Raw genomic sequence first — 16875 nt, 5'->3', positions numbered from 1 at the left:
GTCTTATTTTTACAAGCATAATTATTATGATATTTTAATGTATATATATATATTTATGATGTGAATTGTAATGTATAAAACATTTAGTGGGTTATATTGTAATATTATACTCATAGCATACAAGATTCTCATTTTCATAATGTTCAAAATAAAGGTAATTCAATCGGTAACGGATTACCTACAAACGCCTAATATTGCTTTCTCGTTTATTGTTTGAGTAATATGGTATGTAGTTTAAGGTCACCTAATAAAATAATATTTCTGTGATTCTTAGTTATATTTTATTTGTTGGTTTGTTTTTATATGGTATCCAGTTAAATTCAGCCGTACGAATGTATCAGTTTCTGTCAATGTATTTTATATATTAATTACATTCTAGTATTTTAAGGATTGTTTTTTTTTTGTTGTGTTAAATTGGTAGAATAGACTTCACAAGCGTTAAGAAAATGTCTGTCCAGTTATAAAATTATTAGGTAATTAGTTAAGTTTATCAATTTGTTGAGTATTTTATACAGACAGACGGTGTACAATATCCTTTATAATAAACGGTGTTTATAAGATAATTGACTTCTGTACGGTGTGGTTTTGAAGTTATTCGCATCAGCCTATCAAAAGCCATTTTCGAAGGCTCACTGCTCACGCTTATATAACTTTGAATACGTGTAATCTTTTGTGCCTAATACACGTTGTGTCGCGTACTACGGTTTATGGTCTGGAACATCTGGGGTTTATACGATTAACGAACACCAAACGACGTGGAACCTGGCCAGCAGGTCACGAGATACGTCAGGATTGATTGACTGAGTGCGTTTTACAGCTAATATTTTAAAATAATGTTTTGACCCATTCGACTTGCTTACGATATGGGTTTTGTATTTCCAGCTTATTATTTGTCATTTCTCGGGAAAAGCAATTGTTTAAATCTATTGATTGTTAGTTGTTTCATTAATTAACTACTAAGATTGGGAGCATGAAGTGTTACCCTTGCCGCCAATTGAGATCGGTACAAAGCTAAATGTTCCCCCTAGAAAGTCTGCCAAATAAATGGCTAATTGTAAGTTTGCAAACAATTGAGAGATGTTTAATTACCAGAAAGCGATAAAAGCAAACTAATTACCACCCATTAATATTGTATCAATTATCACCTAACCATTTTCGTTTTACATTTTTTTTTTTTACTGCCTTAGTTTCCCATTTTATATTATATAACATATTGATGGAAAAAAGTTGAGTTTTTACTGTTGTAGAGTATATAAACGCCCGGGGGGATTTAATATAACCCGCATTTATATTATTTTGCACAAACTGGCAAATGAGATGTACCACCGGCGCCGCTTGTGTCACGTTCTTGCACAGTCCCTTGATATCCTATTTCCCCTTTGGGGATTTAAGATGCATATAACTTGTATCTATATACTCACGTACGGTTTAAACCTCGACAAATCGACAATGATTATAATCTCCTCGAATCGGTTGATATAAGATGTTTAGTGATTTGTATACATCCTAGCTTTAGTGCACGTTACAATTTGAGATTACTGAGCTCTCTTGTATATTGTGGGCTGTCATTTCCGTGACTTGCAATTTTCTTCGTACCGACCATATTACACTGTTCATATTTGTTCTCAATTCTTTTCATCTGTAACCCTAACCAGAATCTGCTTTGTATTTGTAGTGCTTGTATATTATGTGTACATGCTTCCAAAGTGTACTCTTGTTGTCGATATACGTTATGTCTAAAAAAAAAGAAACTAAAAAAGATGTTTATTTTGCCCTAAATAACTTACATAGTAGCATAGTTAATATATTTTCAGAGTTTTTGATGTGTTAGTGAACTCTTCTTTGCTCCAATACAATCATTATGATTGTATAATTGAATTGTATAGTTTTCTTTCATGTAGTCTAACTACTAAACTATATTTTTGTGAGTTAATTAAAGAACATAAATCTTTTTTAAATAATTGATTAGAGAAAGTGAATTTACGTGATTAAAGATTTATAATATGAAGCATGAGTGCATTATTTTTTTTAATATCCCCAAGCTCTCGTTAAGCACCAGAAAGGAACTCATTTTATTTTAGCATTCAAAAAATTCTTCTTGCATAAAACATTTTTAGTTTTTAAAATTTAATGAGATTCAGTTAATGATTAAAAAGTTCAAATGTCTGCATAGTTTGTGTATCGTACTGTTAATAATTCTCTTTAATTAAAATGTTGGTTGTGGGTTTAATGATTTTTTCTTTTTATGTTAGGTAATTCATTACTAATCTTATTTCTGTTATGCGGGTTTAATTTATGTATTATATTATATAGTTCGAGCTTTATTTGTTATGAAAAAAGACGTTATCCGAGAGTAATGATCGTTATATCTGGAAATCATATTTATTTTTGTGAAAGTTAAAAAGAAAACATTAGTTGAAGTAATATAAGACAAGTGATATACAACGATGTAAGTCATTTGCATAAAGTTTTACAGGAGAATAAAATAAAAACAATATTTCAACGTATTCTTATTGATGATATTTCTTAAAAAAGCGTCAAATCAAGTTTTTAAAAAATGTATCGTTTAAACCATGTAGGTTCTTATTAGTTTTAACTAATTATTACATGTACTTCACTTGAAATCGATCATTCGCAAATGAAGCTTAAAATGTTATTAAGTATTTTTCTGAGTATTCAAAACTCGTTTAATACATTCAAAATTAAATTAAACAAAATAATTATATTGATTTGCAAGCATTTTTTTCAAATTGATTTAGTAATTCAAAAATTTATTACAATTACTAAATTAAATCGGTTTAATATTATTATTAATAAATAATCTGATCTCAGAAATGAGTATTGACATGATTATAATAATATTAAAGTGCAACTATAATATTATAACATGAATTATAGTATAAAATAGATAATTGTCAACACGCAAGTCGTCCACTTGACTTCAAGTTCGTGTTCTCTTTAAATAATTATTCATTGTAAAAAAATTGTGTGAGTTTAATAATAATAAAAATATGTTAATTTTTACCAATCACTCATTATGTTTACCGTTCACGGTGGCCATTTAAGTTGTATTTTATCAGCTAGACACTTATAATATCAGAATAAAAATAATAATGTACACATTTAACCAATCGTCGTCTCGCGTATTTTATTTCTAAGTGATAAGCTATATATTATAATACACATCATATACATAATTATAAAATAAAAATTGTATAAAATATTGTATTGTACCTATGTCGAAAAAAGTAACATAGTTTGTTGAGTTGAACGTGCAGTAAATATTAATTTTGTTTCCGAGTTTATTCGTTTTATAAAAGCCAAGGGCCAATTTATGAAGTTATTTCCAGCTAATTGACATCAATAAATGTTTGACTTTCGTACCGATCGGAAATTACTTTCTGAAATATTTCTGTAATTTCATCTGTAGGTACCTTGGCCGTGTGTACATTTCGATCAATAAGCTTAATGTCTAAACCTCATATTATGAGTGTTTCTAAAGGTTTTTTTTTCCATTTTTGTGGTATCAATATTGAGCAAAATTGCAGTTTTTAAACAAAAATATAAATCCGCTAGAAATCGCAATATGGCATATGAACTTTTTTATTCATGGCACCTATAATGCAAATTTTTATTAGTATACGCAACTGCAAGACGTTTTTACAGTCTCTGTGATACAGACAGTTTTTATTTTGCAATTTAAAAAGAAAAACATATAAAACCTATGTATAAAATAGAACCGCGTAAGTCGTTAGAAAAGCACTGGGCATATTATTTATTCTGTTATTTATGTGTTTTTTTATTTTTTTACAGCAATTTCGAAAGAAGATCCAGATCGTAACAGAACATCTCGGGATGCTATAACAAACAAACTGGCATTCAACGGTTACTCTGATGAGTTCCTAGATAGGATCGAACCAAACGGAAATATACCTTGTGCTAATGACGAACACTTGTCTAGATATGGTGAGTTATGACATTTATTAGATTATATCAATTTTTTTTTCGTGTCGTAAGCCGCCCTGTTTAAAAAAAAATAAAAATTGCACGTCAAAGTCATTCGTCTTAAAACGAGTTCTATCACTTTAGTCAAATCGCCCTAAACAAAATATTAAGATTTGTAGTTAAAAATCGTTTAGGTTTTACTTTATTGTATTTTTTGACCTAGTAAACGTAATAATACGAGTAGACGCTTATTACTATTGAATTAAGATTTTAGTTTTGACATGGAGTTGAGAAGGTATTTAATTATACCGCGCATTTCTCAACAAACATTTATTATTGAATGCAAAATGATTTTGTGGAATGCTTAAAACGGGGTTTTTAATTAAATTAGCTTTTCTAAAAATAGATATAAATTATTTTCTATGGGTTCGCGAAGTTTGCATAAAAGTAAACGAGATCATTATATGGTAAGCTTATTTAGTAAAGTAGTCCGTAGGGGAGAAGGCCTACGTAAAGAAATCTTTATAATAGGCCATTCCACTAAACTATTGTTTTTTCCTTTGCCGTCGATATAATTATATTTTTTTATTAATCCGTATAACTTATTTTACAATTTGGTTCTTGTTAGACTTTATGTAATTGGAAAAAAAACTAATGTTCTATTAGCAATGACTGTTTTTACAGTTATTTTTATATAGTAATTTTTAAGACGAAGAGGAAAAAGTATGTTTACCGTTCGGACCGTTCCTGTCGACATTGCATATTGATTTTTCTTTTCTTCTGATTTGACTCACAATGACCATTTTCTTTCTTTTTATCTACCAAAAAGGCCCGAAAACACAATGGTGAAGACGTTTTTTTTCACCCCTAACTATACTTACACGGCTTACGTAAATCCTTTGACTGCCACCCCAACAATCTCACATAGTATCCTCTCAAGCTCATTCGATACAAAAGACGGATATGGGTGACGAATAAAGAAAGAAAATTTTTACAATTCAACTGCCTGTCGAGAGTGTGATGGATTTTTTTTTGGAATTTCAGCCGTTGTTTCATTTTCATTTTCTTCTAGAGTTCTGTACATTAAATGTAATTTAGTTTCCATAAAAGCGATTAAACATATGCAATTTTCCACGAGAGTGAGTTTAAATCTAGTATACTTTGCGGGCTAATGTTCAAGTTAAAAAAATTATAATAATACACTATATGTAGATAATTTGTTGCCGTCGGATAATAAAGCGACGCCACATGGATTTTGTTCTCAGCAACTTTATGTTTATAAGAAGAATTACAATAATTTTCTGAACTGATAAATTTTATAATGTCTATTATTATCGCTAAAAATATTAATCAGAAAATTGTTTTAAAATGAATTTGTTTACAGTTATTATTATTATTATTAATAGTGTAATGGTGTTGTAAATTGCAAACGAATAACCTTTAGAAAACAACATGATAAATTATTTATATTATAATGAGTTTAATAATAATAATACGCATTCCAATGTCACAGTTAAAGGATATACTAATTATTTAGTAATATGATAATTTAACGATTTTTGCAATTTGTTAAACGTTTCCAGGTCGGGGACAATACAATTGTCGAATTATTGTAAAGGTTGTACTTGAGTGAATATTATATATGATAGCATGATTTATGAATGAAAAAATTCGTACTTCAAATTTGTTGAATAGAAAAAAATACGGCATTGAGAAATTACGCTGTGCTTAAAGAAACCTAAACAGCATAATCAATAATGTTGTTTGCAAGGAGTGAAAGCGTTTTCAAACCAAAATTTTAACTATTTGTTATAACTACAATAAAACGTTGATTCAAATTATTGACAGTATAATAGTAGATAGCTTCGAACAATATAAACGTTTCGTTCCAGGAACTATATTTTATATAATTAAAAAAGGCACAATATAACTTAAAAACGTTTTTTATTAATTTTTTTTTACAAATTAAAAATCAGTGAGCTATCTGATTATCATACTGCCAATAATTTTACTCAACGTTTTTTTGTAGTAATAACAAATAGTGTACATTTTGGTTTGAAAACGTTTTCAAACACTGGTTATTATGTTTTATTAATCGTATTCTTCTCTTTTTTAATTTTGAATTATTCCTCATATCAGTATAACTTATAAATAAGGGTACCACTATTAGTCTGGAGTCTTTTGATGTTTATTTGTCATAGAGTAGTATTTTTGATGATTACCTCTAACATTGTAGTGTAAGTTATTTTTCATTAAGTCTTAAAAACTTCTGCACATATAACTTACGCCGATGGAGCTCGTTACAAGAGTAACATAACGAAGTTAAATTTAAGTAAACTTTGGTTATTCCCAAATAATTAAGGATAATTTTATTCCAATTATACAACTAAGTGTGTATGGTATGCAAATTGCATGTATTTTAATAATCCGTTATTAATTGACAATGTCTTAGTAAAATTTCTGTTATACCGCACGGCCTTAGAGTGATTAATGACATGAAATTTAAATGAATAATAATGAACTTGAAAATGCGTATGAATTTGTTTACGTCTATTATATATACGTTCAAAAAGTTCCTATTTATAAAAAAAACTGTTCAAATATTCAAGTTTTATTAAACAAAGTTTTTATTGACTAGCTGGTAATCATCATGTAATAATATATTTAATTATACTCAAATACATTTTATTGCGTGGGTTCGTTAAGTTAGTCGTGACTCGTTAGACTTTTTGTTGTATCAATTTTATTTCATCGAGTTCATAATACAAGGAAAACGGATCAATAAAATAATATATTATGATTTAATTTAAATTTTGAATATCCTTCATACTGGTTTTATTGTGTACTCATTTTGGATGATTTCGTGTGTAAAATTTGATTAGTTAACCCATTAACTTCCAAGTTTTTGTACTTTTTTTTAGTTGTTTACTGTTTAAACATTTTTGCTTATATATAAAATGTCATGTTAGGTTTGACAACTTAAAAGCAGACAAAAAGAGTTATACCATGAGTTTTTAGTAATAAAAGAAATAAACATACTACAATTAAATTTGTTAAAAACTTTTTCGCCACTTATGAAGTTGTTAGTCGAGTGCACTTGCTATAATGAATAGGATATTTTTTGCTATTTATCTTTAACGAGTCCTTTGTAACTATTTCAAATAACTAAAATTAAATTTAAAGTTTACTATTTATTTATAGTTCAATAGTTGCTTGCTTGAACAGAGTCATTATGAGGGATACAATGAGTATAGAATAATAGAGATCAAAATGTATTTCTAATAATAATAATGGCTATATTATTCTAGAGACACCTTTTTTTTATTACTAAAGTTTAACGTTTGCTATTAACATCGAAAGTTCGAATAGACAATTGTGATTATGATAATCGTTCTTTTTTACCGTTAACGATAGATGTTTAAAATAAATGACGCTTTAATATCTTCAATGCCTTGTTGCAATTTATATTTAATCTTTTTAATTGTTGGAATTACTGCCATAATGGCACTGTCAAATTGAAAAGCAGCTTAATATATTGATTTGAATATGACGTATTATTAGATATTAATTTTAGTTTTACTATGGATGTCTACTTAAGTTTTTAATTTAACTTTAATGTTAATATATGTTGTAACTAAAATTACCATTTGCCTATTAAATTATAAAAGTAACTTTCCCGAATTTGACGGTGATATGTATGAAATCAAGTAGTTTAATATTTGCTGCTTAAAAATACATTTTAGTGCTAACAGGCAAAATAAACCACACGTCATTGTTGAAATCAATACACATCGAAGCTAAAAAAAAAGGCGTTGAATTTGTTTCTGTCGGACGCTAAAGTCTTTCGGACTAGACTGTTTATATAGAGAGTAACGACTTGACTTGGAATTCGGTAGTTTACGGTCGGCTGCAATTGAAGCTTAACGCTTTTCAAACGGGCATTAAGGGCTAAGAAAGCTTTTCACGTCCGCCAAAACGGATGTCGATAAATAATTTTAAAAACAACCGCGAATGAGCACCGCAATTGATGAATATCCTCATACAAAATGCTATGGTAACCGAACATTGGTAACTTTCTTAATTAAACTACCGCAGTCGACTTTTTGGTGAATTAACAAGAATAATTATTTTCACTCGAATGTTAATAATAAATTATTAGCATCATTGTTGTCATATTGAACAGTTAATCCCAACAAAAACACTTCGTTATCTAAGTTGAAAAGGTCGCTAAATAAAAATAAAATACAGAAGTGTTTTTAACATTAACCTTAAAATATGTTGTATAGTATAGGAACTAAGTAAATAATATAATTTTATCTAAATAATATACACCGTTGCCAACAAATAAAATCTATGTAAATACATTTAACCAATAAATATCATTATTTGTATACATGTATCAAAACGTAGTCATGTAATAATCGAAATTGAATTTATTAGGTCGGAAGTAGAAAAACAGAACATAATAAACTGAGAATAGTATTAATCCTCCAACAACATGCTTAAAAGAAGTATCTCGAAAATGTACATTTTTGCTTACATCTAAGTACGAGGTGTGTTCAAAAAATACCCAGACTAAAATTCCTACCAATAAACTATTAATATTATAACACACCTATAATTATATAGAAATAAAATAGAGACAATTTCCAGTACTTTAGTATAGAACTATAGTCATTACCTCAAACTTGATATTTACAGTTCACATTCATAGTGAGACAGTAGACTTATAGTAAGTATTGAACCTGTCTAATTTTTCTATATAGACATCTAGACAACTTTCCCAATTTACTGACACCTCATAATATAATCAATTCTGTCCAGCCTTACGCTCGCAATCTGCACAAAGAAAATGTTAATATTTATACGGGTTAAATGGGATTACTCTGTTTCGTGTATATTATATGATGTATACATTTTTTTATTGTACTTTGTTGCCATGTCGTTAGATGTATTTAAATTTTTTTAGCAGGCCATTAAAAAACAGGAACTCGTCCAAAATAAACTTGATAATAACTCGATGTTATTGCGATCACAAAGTTATAACCTGTGAGGCCCAAGTATTCTTTGTACAAATAATTGTATAGAAACGAAATGATTAGTTACCGCCTATTTTATCGATTCTTTCCGCTAATATTTAAGTACACGGCCTAACCGATAACATCTCTGCCCTTTTGACTATAAAACGTTTTTGTCAATGTAATAAGTGGAATCCTTATAGTTTTCCGAGCCGTATTATATTAATGTTCATCTGTATGAGGTCGGTATACTTTTTTATTTCAACCGCATTCTTTTGATATTTCTATAAAATAAAAATCTAAACAAAAACCATTATGTCCGGTGCACATTAAATGAGTGGGTACCCTAATGTAAAGGGATTGATATTTTCTCCGGTTTTACATTTTTTGTAATGGTGTTTAATTATGGAAGACATTCGGAGTTAGAATATTATAAACAATAAAATATGTGTTATTGTTTGTTTTCTGTATGGTCGACTAAAATTACACAAGCATGAATTTATAATATAATAATAAATAATGCGTTTTAAGGGTACCAAAAGTGAAATGTTATTAGTCTTGGTTCTAATTGATCGGTTAACGAGTTTATAATAATAATTTTTTTTTTTTTAAAACTGTTATTTTTCTTGTAATCGAAGCTCATCAATCACATTTTGGTCTCGTCGGTAATGGGAGAGAGCTATTGTATAGACACTACACTAGGGTACAAAATTAATTGGTATTTTTTTTTGTTTTTTACCGACAATGAACGATAACCTTTTTTATGTTATAAAATGTGATCTTCGCGTTGGATATTTCCCCCCCCCCCAGTTTCATTATATTGTTTGCGCGTCGAATAACGATTTTGACAAATAAGGGTAAATTAGCATTTTTAAGCTTCCGACTAATACCGGTGTTTTCCATTAGGGCATTTACAACAGCGTTTATATAGTAATAATAATCTGAACACTATATTTCATCAACTGCAGCTGTAATAAAGATTATATTTAATATATTTTTTTTTTCAACTATACCTCGGTGTAACATTTAATTTTGTTAACTGTTTTCATAACTGAAATAATCGATTGTACGACTCGCTCGAACGGGTAGTCTGTCGAAATACCAAATCCATGACACGTTTTTTGAAATACTCACTCTTACACCAGCTCTTTGCATTTTGCACGGCAACCTTGTCGTGTACGGTTAGGTCGTGTCAAAACTTTTGCGCTGATTCCTTTCAGACATCATTAATTCGCATGCTAGACATTTTATATTCAGTCGTTGACAGTCGGAAATAAATTCATATTATTATATGTACAAACCATTTCCGTTCGAGGTCTCTTTGCCTCCATCCAACAACATATATCTACGTATGTATTATATTGTATATACATGGGTGTGTTGCACGTTTAGTAACCTTATATTAACGTTCGTATGCTATGTATATTATAATTTTTATCCGGACCAGATTTGTGTATGGAATCGGGACTGTGCCGTTCCTAAAATTATTTCATGTCATAGGGTCTACAACGACACGAAACGTGACAACCGCATGTTTGTCCGTTCGAGTACTTTTATTTATAAATCTATACTCGCCGTGAGGGGCCGACTTAAATATAATTTTAAACTTGTAAAATATAATATTTGTGCGTCACCAACGTCACGAGTTAGTATATTGTATTTGTTAAGTAGCCACTTACAATTTTTGAAAAAGTACAAAGTTAAGAGTTTTCAAAATAGCGCAAGGGTGTCCTAAAAACTTGCTGACTAGGACTTGAATGAATCCTATTTGGGTCCCAAAATTATTTTTTAAAAAAGGCAAAAGTTTGCAGTATTCCATTTGAATTATATTAATATCTTATTAATCAAACATTTCTTAACAGACTTATAAGACGTAGTTTTATTTAGTTTAGGCTTAATATTTCTAAGAGAACGTCTTATTTGAATGTTAATTGCTGTTTATTAGTAACGTAATTATAATTCAATACGGTATATATTTATTCAATTAAAAATTGTATGTTGTAATTAGTAATAGATTTCCGGTAAGCATAGCAATTCTTACCAGTTATGCAATATAAGACAAATTTAGTTTAAAGTTGACTTTCCAACAAAACCCGCTTGTATACAATTCTGTTATAACCCGATAGTTAAATATATAGTTTGAATTTGATAGTTGATACCGTTTTACGCATTCCAATTTTTTCATATTGCTTTAGTAATTTAAAGAATGCCTTCTAAATGTTTAGTTCTTATAATAATCCTTCCCATCTTATTGTATGTTTATTTGATTTTTTTTTTTTCAATTTCCCTTTTTACATTTTGTGTACTGGTCAATCATAACACAATGCAATGTATATACATTGTGTTAGGGCCTAGGGGTAAACCGTTATTGCAGTTAAACAACATGTATTTTCGTCGAAAGCGCTTGTACTAATAATCTGCTCTATTAAAATATGCGCATAAAATATTGTATTTGCCAATTATAGTTGCTGGGTTAGGTTTTGCGAGACGTCTAAGGTCGTCGTGTGTGAGTTGCAAGTACGAAAATAATTATTTACCGAAGAACCCCACGAAGAAACCGCCAAACCTATATAAAATGTATTTACATAATCATAACCGTAAAGTAAAAGTTATTATGCGTGTCGTCGTCTTGTAAAGACCTTGTTAATTCTGTAAATGAGCCTGCCATCGACATTTGTTTTGCTTGTCTTTGTCAGCCAATCGATATTTTTAGCAAATTCCACTTCTCTCTCTCTCTCTCTCTCTCAGGCCTGTTCGATTTTCTAAACCACTCCTTAACGACTTCACCCTCGAGTTAAGACGTTCGGCTTTTCGAGTGCCATCACCCATACGGTGATAATAATAATACACTCTAAAGTTGTGACAACCGACCAGAAAAAAAAGTAATTATAATAAAATAAAAACTGCTAACCTTCACCGAGAAAACCGTATGTAATGTTAATGTGATGGCATGCTGCCACAATCCGATTTAAATAATATAACACACAAATGCTACCGTCTTGTTATGGTTAATCAGAGTCGTCATCTTAAATATATATTATTTCTGCGCATTGTCGCCAAAAGAAGAGGATATATAAAATATTAATAATAACATGACGTGCATAAGGTGCATATTCGTGTTTGTTATATGTATAGTATAGTATGTTATATGTATGTACTATGTGATTGGTTACCGACTTTATATATAACTATTTACGAGTGTAAATATATATTTATATATATATATATGTGCGTCACGTGTGCCTACGTTCAATTATTACCTACGTTCATTTATACCGATGTTTGTATTATACATATATATGTGTATATAATATTGTACGTTTTCTATTCACACCGGTACACGCTTCATCGCGTAGCCAGCTGCAGTCGAGTCGACCGCGGGCTAACGAGTCGGACTTACTCACGGACTAGTGAATTTTGCACCCGTTTTCTTGTTCTACCCTTACAGCTAAAGGCGGAGAACAAAATACCTCAACCGACCATTTTGTACAGTACTGTCGCGTACCGCCGCTGCGGATGAGCTTAAAAAGACGTTGACGGATTCTATAGTTGTACCGCTGCGTCAACCGTACGTACTTACACAGTGTATATAAAAACTTTTTGCCAGCTTCCCTTTTTGCGCCACCGCACTCGGCGGTTCGTATGTATTTATATTAAACGTTATACCCAGTTAAAAGAGTTTTGTCAAAAATTATCAAACCGTAAAAGGGTTGGGGAGAGCGGCGGTGTGCAGTACACGGCGTTAGGCCGCGAGAGGAGGAAGCAAAGTACATAATATATGAATATGCGTATTGTAATTGACTGGAACCGGCACAGCACACCATTATAACATGCCCACAATATACTCTTTAGCGCCAACAACACATTCTGTATAACTAGGGGACGGCTCTAAAATGAGATTTTAATCAATACGTGTATCCAATGGTCTTAATGTCCTCTAGCGGCATGTACACGGAATTTATTTGTTGTGTGTTATTTATTCCGTTTGATGTGTAACGCGCTTGCATCATAGTATGTAAAATATTATGTTAGTACATGCGAGGAGGAGGTAGTGCATCAAAGGCAATTTAATGTTGTTGCTTGGCGATGAAAACATATATTTTCAATGTTTCCCTGAAAAAGGCCATTTCTATTTTGTTACTAAATGTATTTTTAACTCCGTCTAGACTCCAATTATGTCGCATTCCGGACGTGTGAGCAATTAAAAAAGTGTATACACATGTTGACTCTACGATTATAATTTAAAATTGTTAATGAATTCCAACGGAGTATTTTCGTGCTTGGGTTTGTTGTTATTCAAACAGTTTATTTGTTGTAGATAAATAATCAACACACATAAACTATGAAATATAGTGTCTGTTAGGTTTTATTGTTTTTTGCCGAGAAAAGCGAGCGGAATCGTTGTACTTTTAAGTGTTCCATGGATTTCCAAAAAGGTTTTGTTTTTTTATCCTCTTAACGCTGTCAGCATTTCTATGGTGCTTAACGTGTGCAGTCGACCGTATCAATCGAATACCAGGAATATAAAATAATGTGTTTCGATTTTTTTTTTATACACGATTTTCTGTTTAATCATTCACAAGTGTGGGGATGATAAATTTCTGGCCGATGACGGACGTATACATTAATTATTTAAAATAGACCTTTTTTTAATTCTACATACATAATATATAAACAAGGCCTTTTAATTTTAACTGTTCAGATGAAAGATACGCTTGTAACCGGATGCTGATTATACAAAAATACTAAATGAGTAAAACTGTTGCTTTACTAAATGTGATATTGCTGTCCAAGAATAAACATTACCGTTAGTATTTTAAAGTTTAATCAATTGTGACCAAAGGTTTAGTGAGTATAAGCTCTTCTTAGCTTAATGTTTGTCTAATTTTGATTCATCATTGTACGTCGAAAGTTATTTTTTAACAATCTAACGGTTTATCGAATTTGTTATTGTGTCGAAGTAATTTAGACTGGTTCTGTTCAAACTAAAAAAAAAATTAATTATTCTACAGTAGGTAATTCAATTTTAAAAGGGAAATTTAATTTAAATTAAACTTGCGATAATTTTGTTACTTTCTACTTTATGATCTAAAGTGCGCTTATTTTTTTGTTTCGTGAGTACGATGACTATTTTACTATTTCGAAAATAACCGCTTTAAATTGAAATTTCTTGAAAATGTAAATAACGAGAAATACGTGGCCAATTATCGAGACTGTCTGGCGAAAAGGGTCTGTCCGGATGATAATATTTAATGAAAGTAGCGATTTTTAATTAAAAATGCGATTTTAATTAATTCGCTGCACGTGTGTTCTCTTTTCCTGGTCACGCTTATTGAAGGTATATCTAACTAATATCTACAATCTATCTACCCGTCAATGGTATTTGATTGGTAGCTGTTATGGTGTTCGGTATTCGTCCCTCGCTCTTGCTCTATCTATTACCCTGTGCAGGGTTAGGCCTGAGCAACGGCTGAACTGTATAATTCGATTGAAAATCCATGATCTGCCTTTGACGCGACCATCATAATTATTTCTGAGCGTCGAACCGACGGCGCAAATTCCGAAATTAATTACAAATATTATAACTTTATAGTATGATCGAACCCGACACGTTACTCGATAATTCAATATCGTGTCTCCCTTGCCGTTAGAGCGTAAGTCAACACCTAAGCTAGTGCCGCTTCCGTTCGTCCGTGTTCAGAACCCATGTAATCTGTACCAAGTGTATAATATGAATAGTATTACGGTATACGCTTTGATTTATTAACGACTGGGTTAGCGTTTCGACCTTTTCGAATAGATTTCACATAAGTCGCACTAGCAAAGGTCTTGTGTAATACTGTGCATGCATAATAAATGGGGTGTGTGGGTGAATTTTAAATTTCGGCGACTTCTCATAAGCTCATGCGGACGGTAATAGTAGGTTTCAAACACAGAGTATAATATAATATGTTCCTGTTGGCAAGAATTCAGTGTCTCACTTTTTATGTTAAGTCGACATTTAATCAGTTTTAACGGTTTTCAAAATACATTAAAAAAAACAATTGAAAAAATACTTACACTATAACAGACAACAGTAATTTCAGAACATGCTTGATACGAATGTCGCGTTTTATGTGTCTTAATTGTTGGTGGTTTTATTTATTTTATAAGATGGCGATAGTTGAGACAGGAGACTGTCTAGAGGTAAAATATAATACAAAATATATATTAAAAATGTATCGCAGAACTGCTGACTAGGATGTAAAATGTAAATGTTTGAAATTTGTTCTCAAAAATTGTTTTCTTTCTATTCATTATTATAACACTACATCCCGAGTTTGGTTTAATCAAGTAGTAACACTGGACACCCCCTTCAATCAATCTGTTTAGCCTATTAAGTGAAATTGTTTATATCTGTTTTACTCATTGTATTATAATTATGACGAATTTTAATGATTTTTTACTATTAAAAAAAATAGACGATCAGTTTTGATGCTTGTCCATATCAGAAAATATGTTCATTTAACTTTTTGAAAACTTCTCACGAGAGCCTTGCTCGTTTCAATAGTTATTATATCTATTAGTATTTTCAAATTTGTATTTATTATTGCTACAAATTTTTAGTACTGTTGTAATTCGTTTATTTTAATTGTATTTTTATTTTAGACTAAACATTAAACTTATAACAGTTTTTTTAACTATGACTATGTTTATACATTAATATAATAAATGATTACGCTAAAAATATTTGAGACTGATGAATTGTTGTTTTCATGAAACATGTAAAAAATCTGTTAACATAACGATCATTAAAACACAACTCTATCGGCCTTAGCACTACAAAATAATATGGTGCTGAATGGAAAAAGGCAACTTGAGAGGAATGGTGAGAAAGACCTCCCTTATTAATTAAAGTTTAACTTAGTTTCAACTTCTTAACCGTCTCTTACTTTTGCTTCGTGACTGTCGTTTAATTCCCTTTCTAGTCGCAGGACTTTCGTTAATAATTTGTCAAAGGATTGGGCATCTCACTATCGGCCTTAGTGGTTTTAAGGAATTTTGTTACTTCGGTAGACCTTAAAAACAATATTGATGAGGTAATATATTATATTATTTATAAATGAAATGTTTAATGTTTCACCGTAAAATGTGCTCGAGATAATATTGTATTCTAAACACGCAGAGGTTAAAAAAAAATTAAGAAATTACTTTCTGTCTATCCGATTTGAAAAGGATATGACGGTTTCCGCGTATCACTGTATAGTTATATATTATGAAATGTCGGCCGTTCGCTCTATGCGTTATCATTTTAACAATGATTGATGAGCTTTTTTTACTATTGTATCATCGCGTTATGGTATATATATATTATGTATAATATCATACGGATTTCAAAAGATACGCCGTTCATGTTGAAATGACGGTTTTTGAAAAATTGTCTACAATAATGCGCAATACATTATTATTATTGTCGAAAACCCGTTGATTTTCCGCCGTCTGTCAAATGTATGAAATTGCCACCACAAACGTCTCTTTTCGCTTTTAAGAAGATTTTATTTTTTAATGTCGCCCGCAAAGATTTCCCTGAGGGAATGATCTTTTGTGCGCATTCAACTTTTTCTTCTCGTCCGTTCCGTGGGGAAAAAAGTTTAGTGTTTGTGTACCGTTTTTATTGTTATTAGCCCATGGCCCATACCTACGGTATCTTTACAGTTTATACTAGACAGTGACTTGTTACCCGTCCTTTCAACAAATGCGATCCGATCGCTATTTTGACTAACATATACCAGCAGTCCGGTGACCTAGCGACGTCTGTGTGTTATTAAAATTAACGTAGATTACAAAAAAAAACATTGGAACATTCATCTGAATAATATCGGCGCCAAAGTTGTAGAAACATAATATAGTCTGTAAATTTCAAAACTTTTCG

The 16875-nt window shown here is 30.6% G+C and overlaps 1 protein-coding gene across 2 annotated transcripts in view; it reads left to right on the top strand.

The window, feature by feature from the left end:
• The window catches only part of LOC126833321 (cyclin-dependent kinase 14), a 52375-nt gene that overhangs the window by 25412 nt on the left and 10088 nt on the right, over positions 1–16875 (top strand). For both annotated transcript variants that reach the window (XM_050564583.1, XM_050564584.1), the window contains exon 3: positions 3814–3966. In XM_050564583.1, the coding sequence (XP_050420540.1) occupies positions 3814–3966 (153 nt within the window). The remainder of the gene's footprint in view (positions 1–3813; positions 3967–16875) is intronic.

The sequence above is a fragment of the Adelges cooleyi genome, unplaced genomic scaffold, assembly GCF_023614345.1.
Source record: "Adelges cooleyi isolate 19-005CV unplaced genomic scaffold, UGA_ACOO_1.1 ACOO_flye_CR_arks_rails_tigmint_CR_PRNA_2, whole genome shotgun sequence".
In the NCBI taxonomy this organism is placed as follows: domain Eukaryota; kingdom Metazoa; phylum Arthropoda; class Insecta; order Hemiptera; family Adelgidae; genus Adelges; species Adelges cooleyi.
The sequence above is the reverse complement of the archived record's forward strand: the minus strand, read 5'-3'. Positions and strand labels throughout refer to the sequence as shown.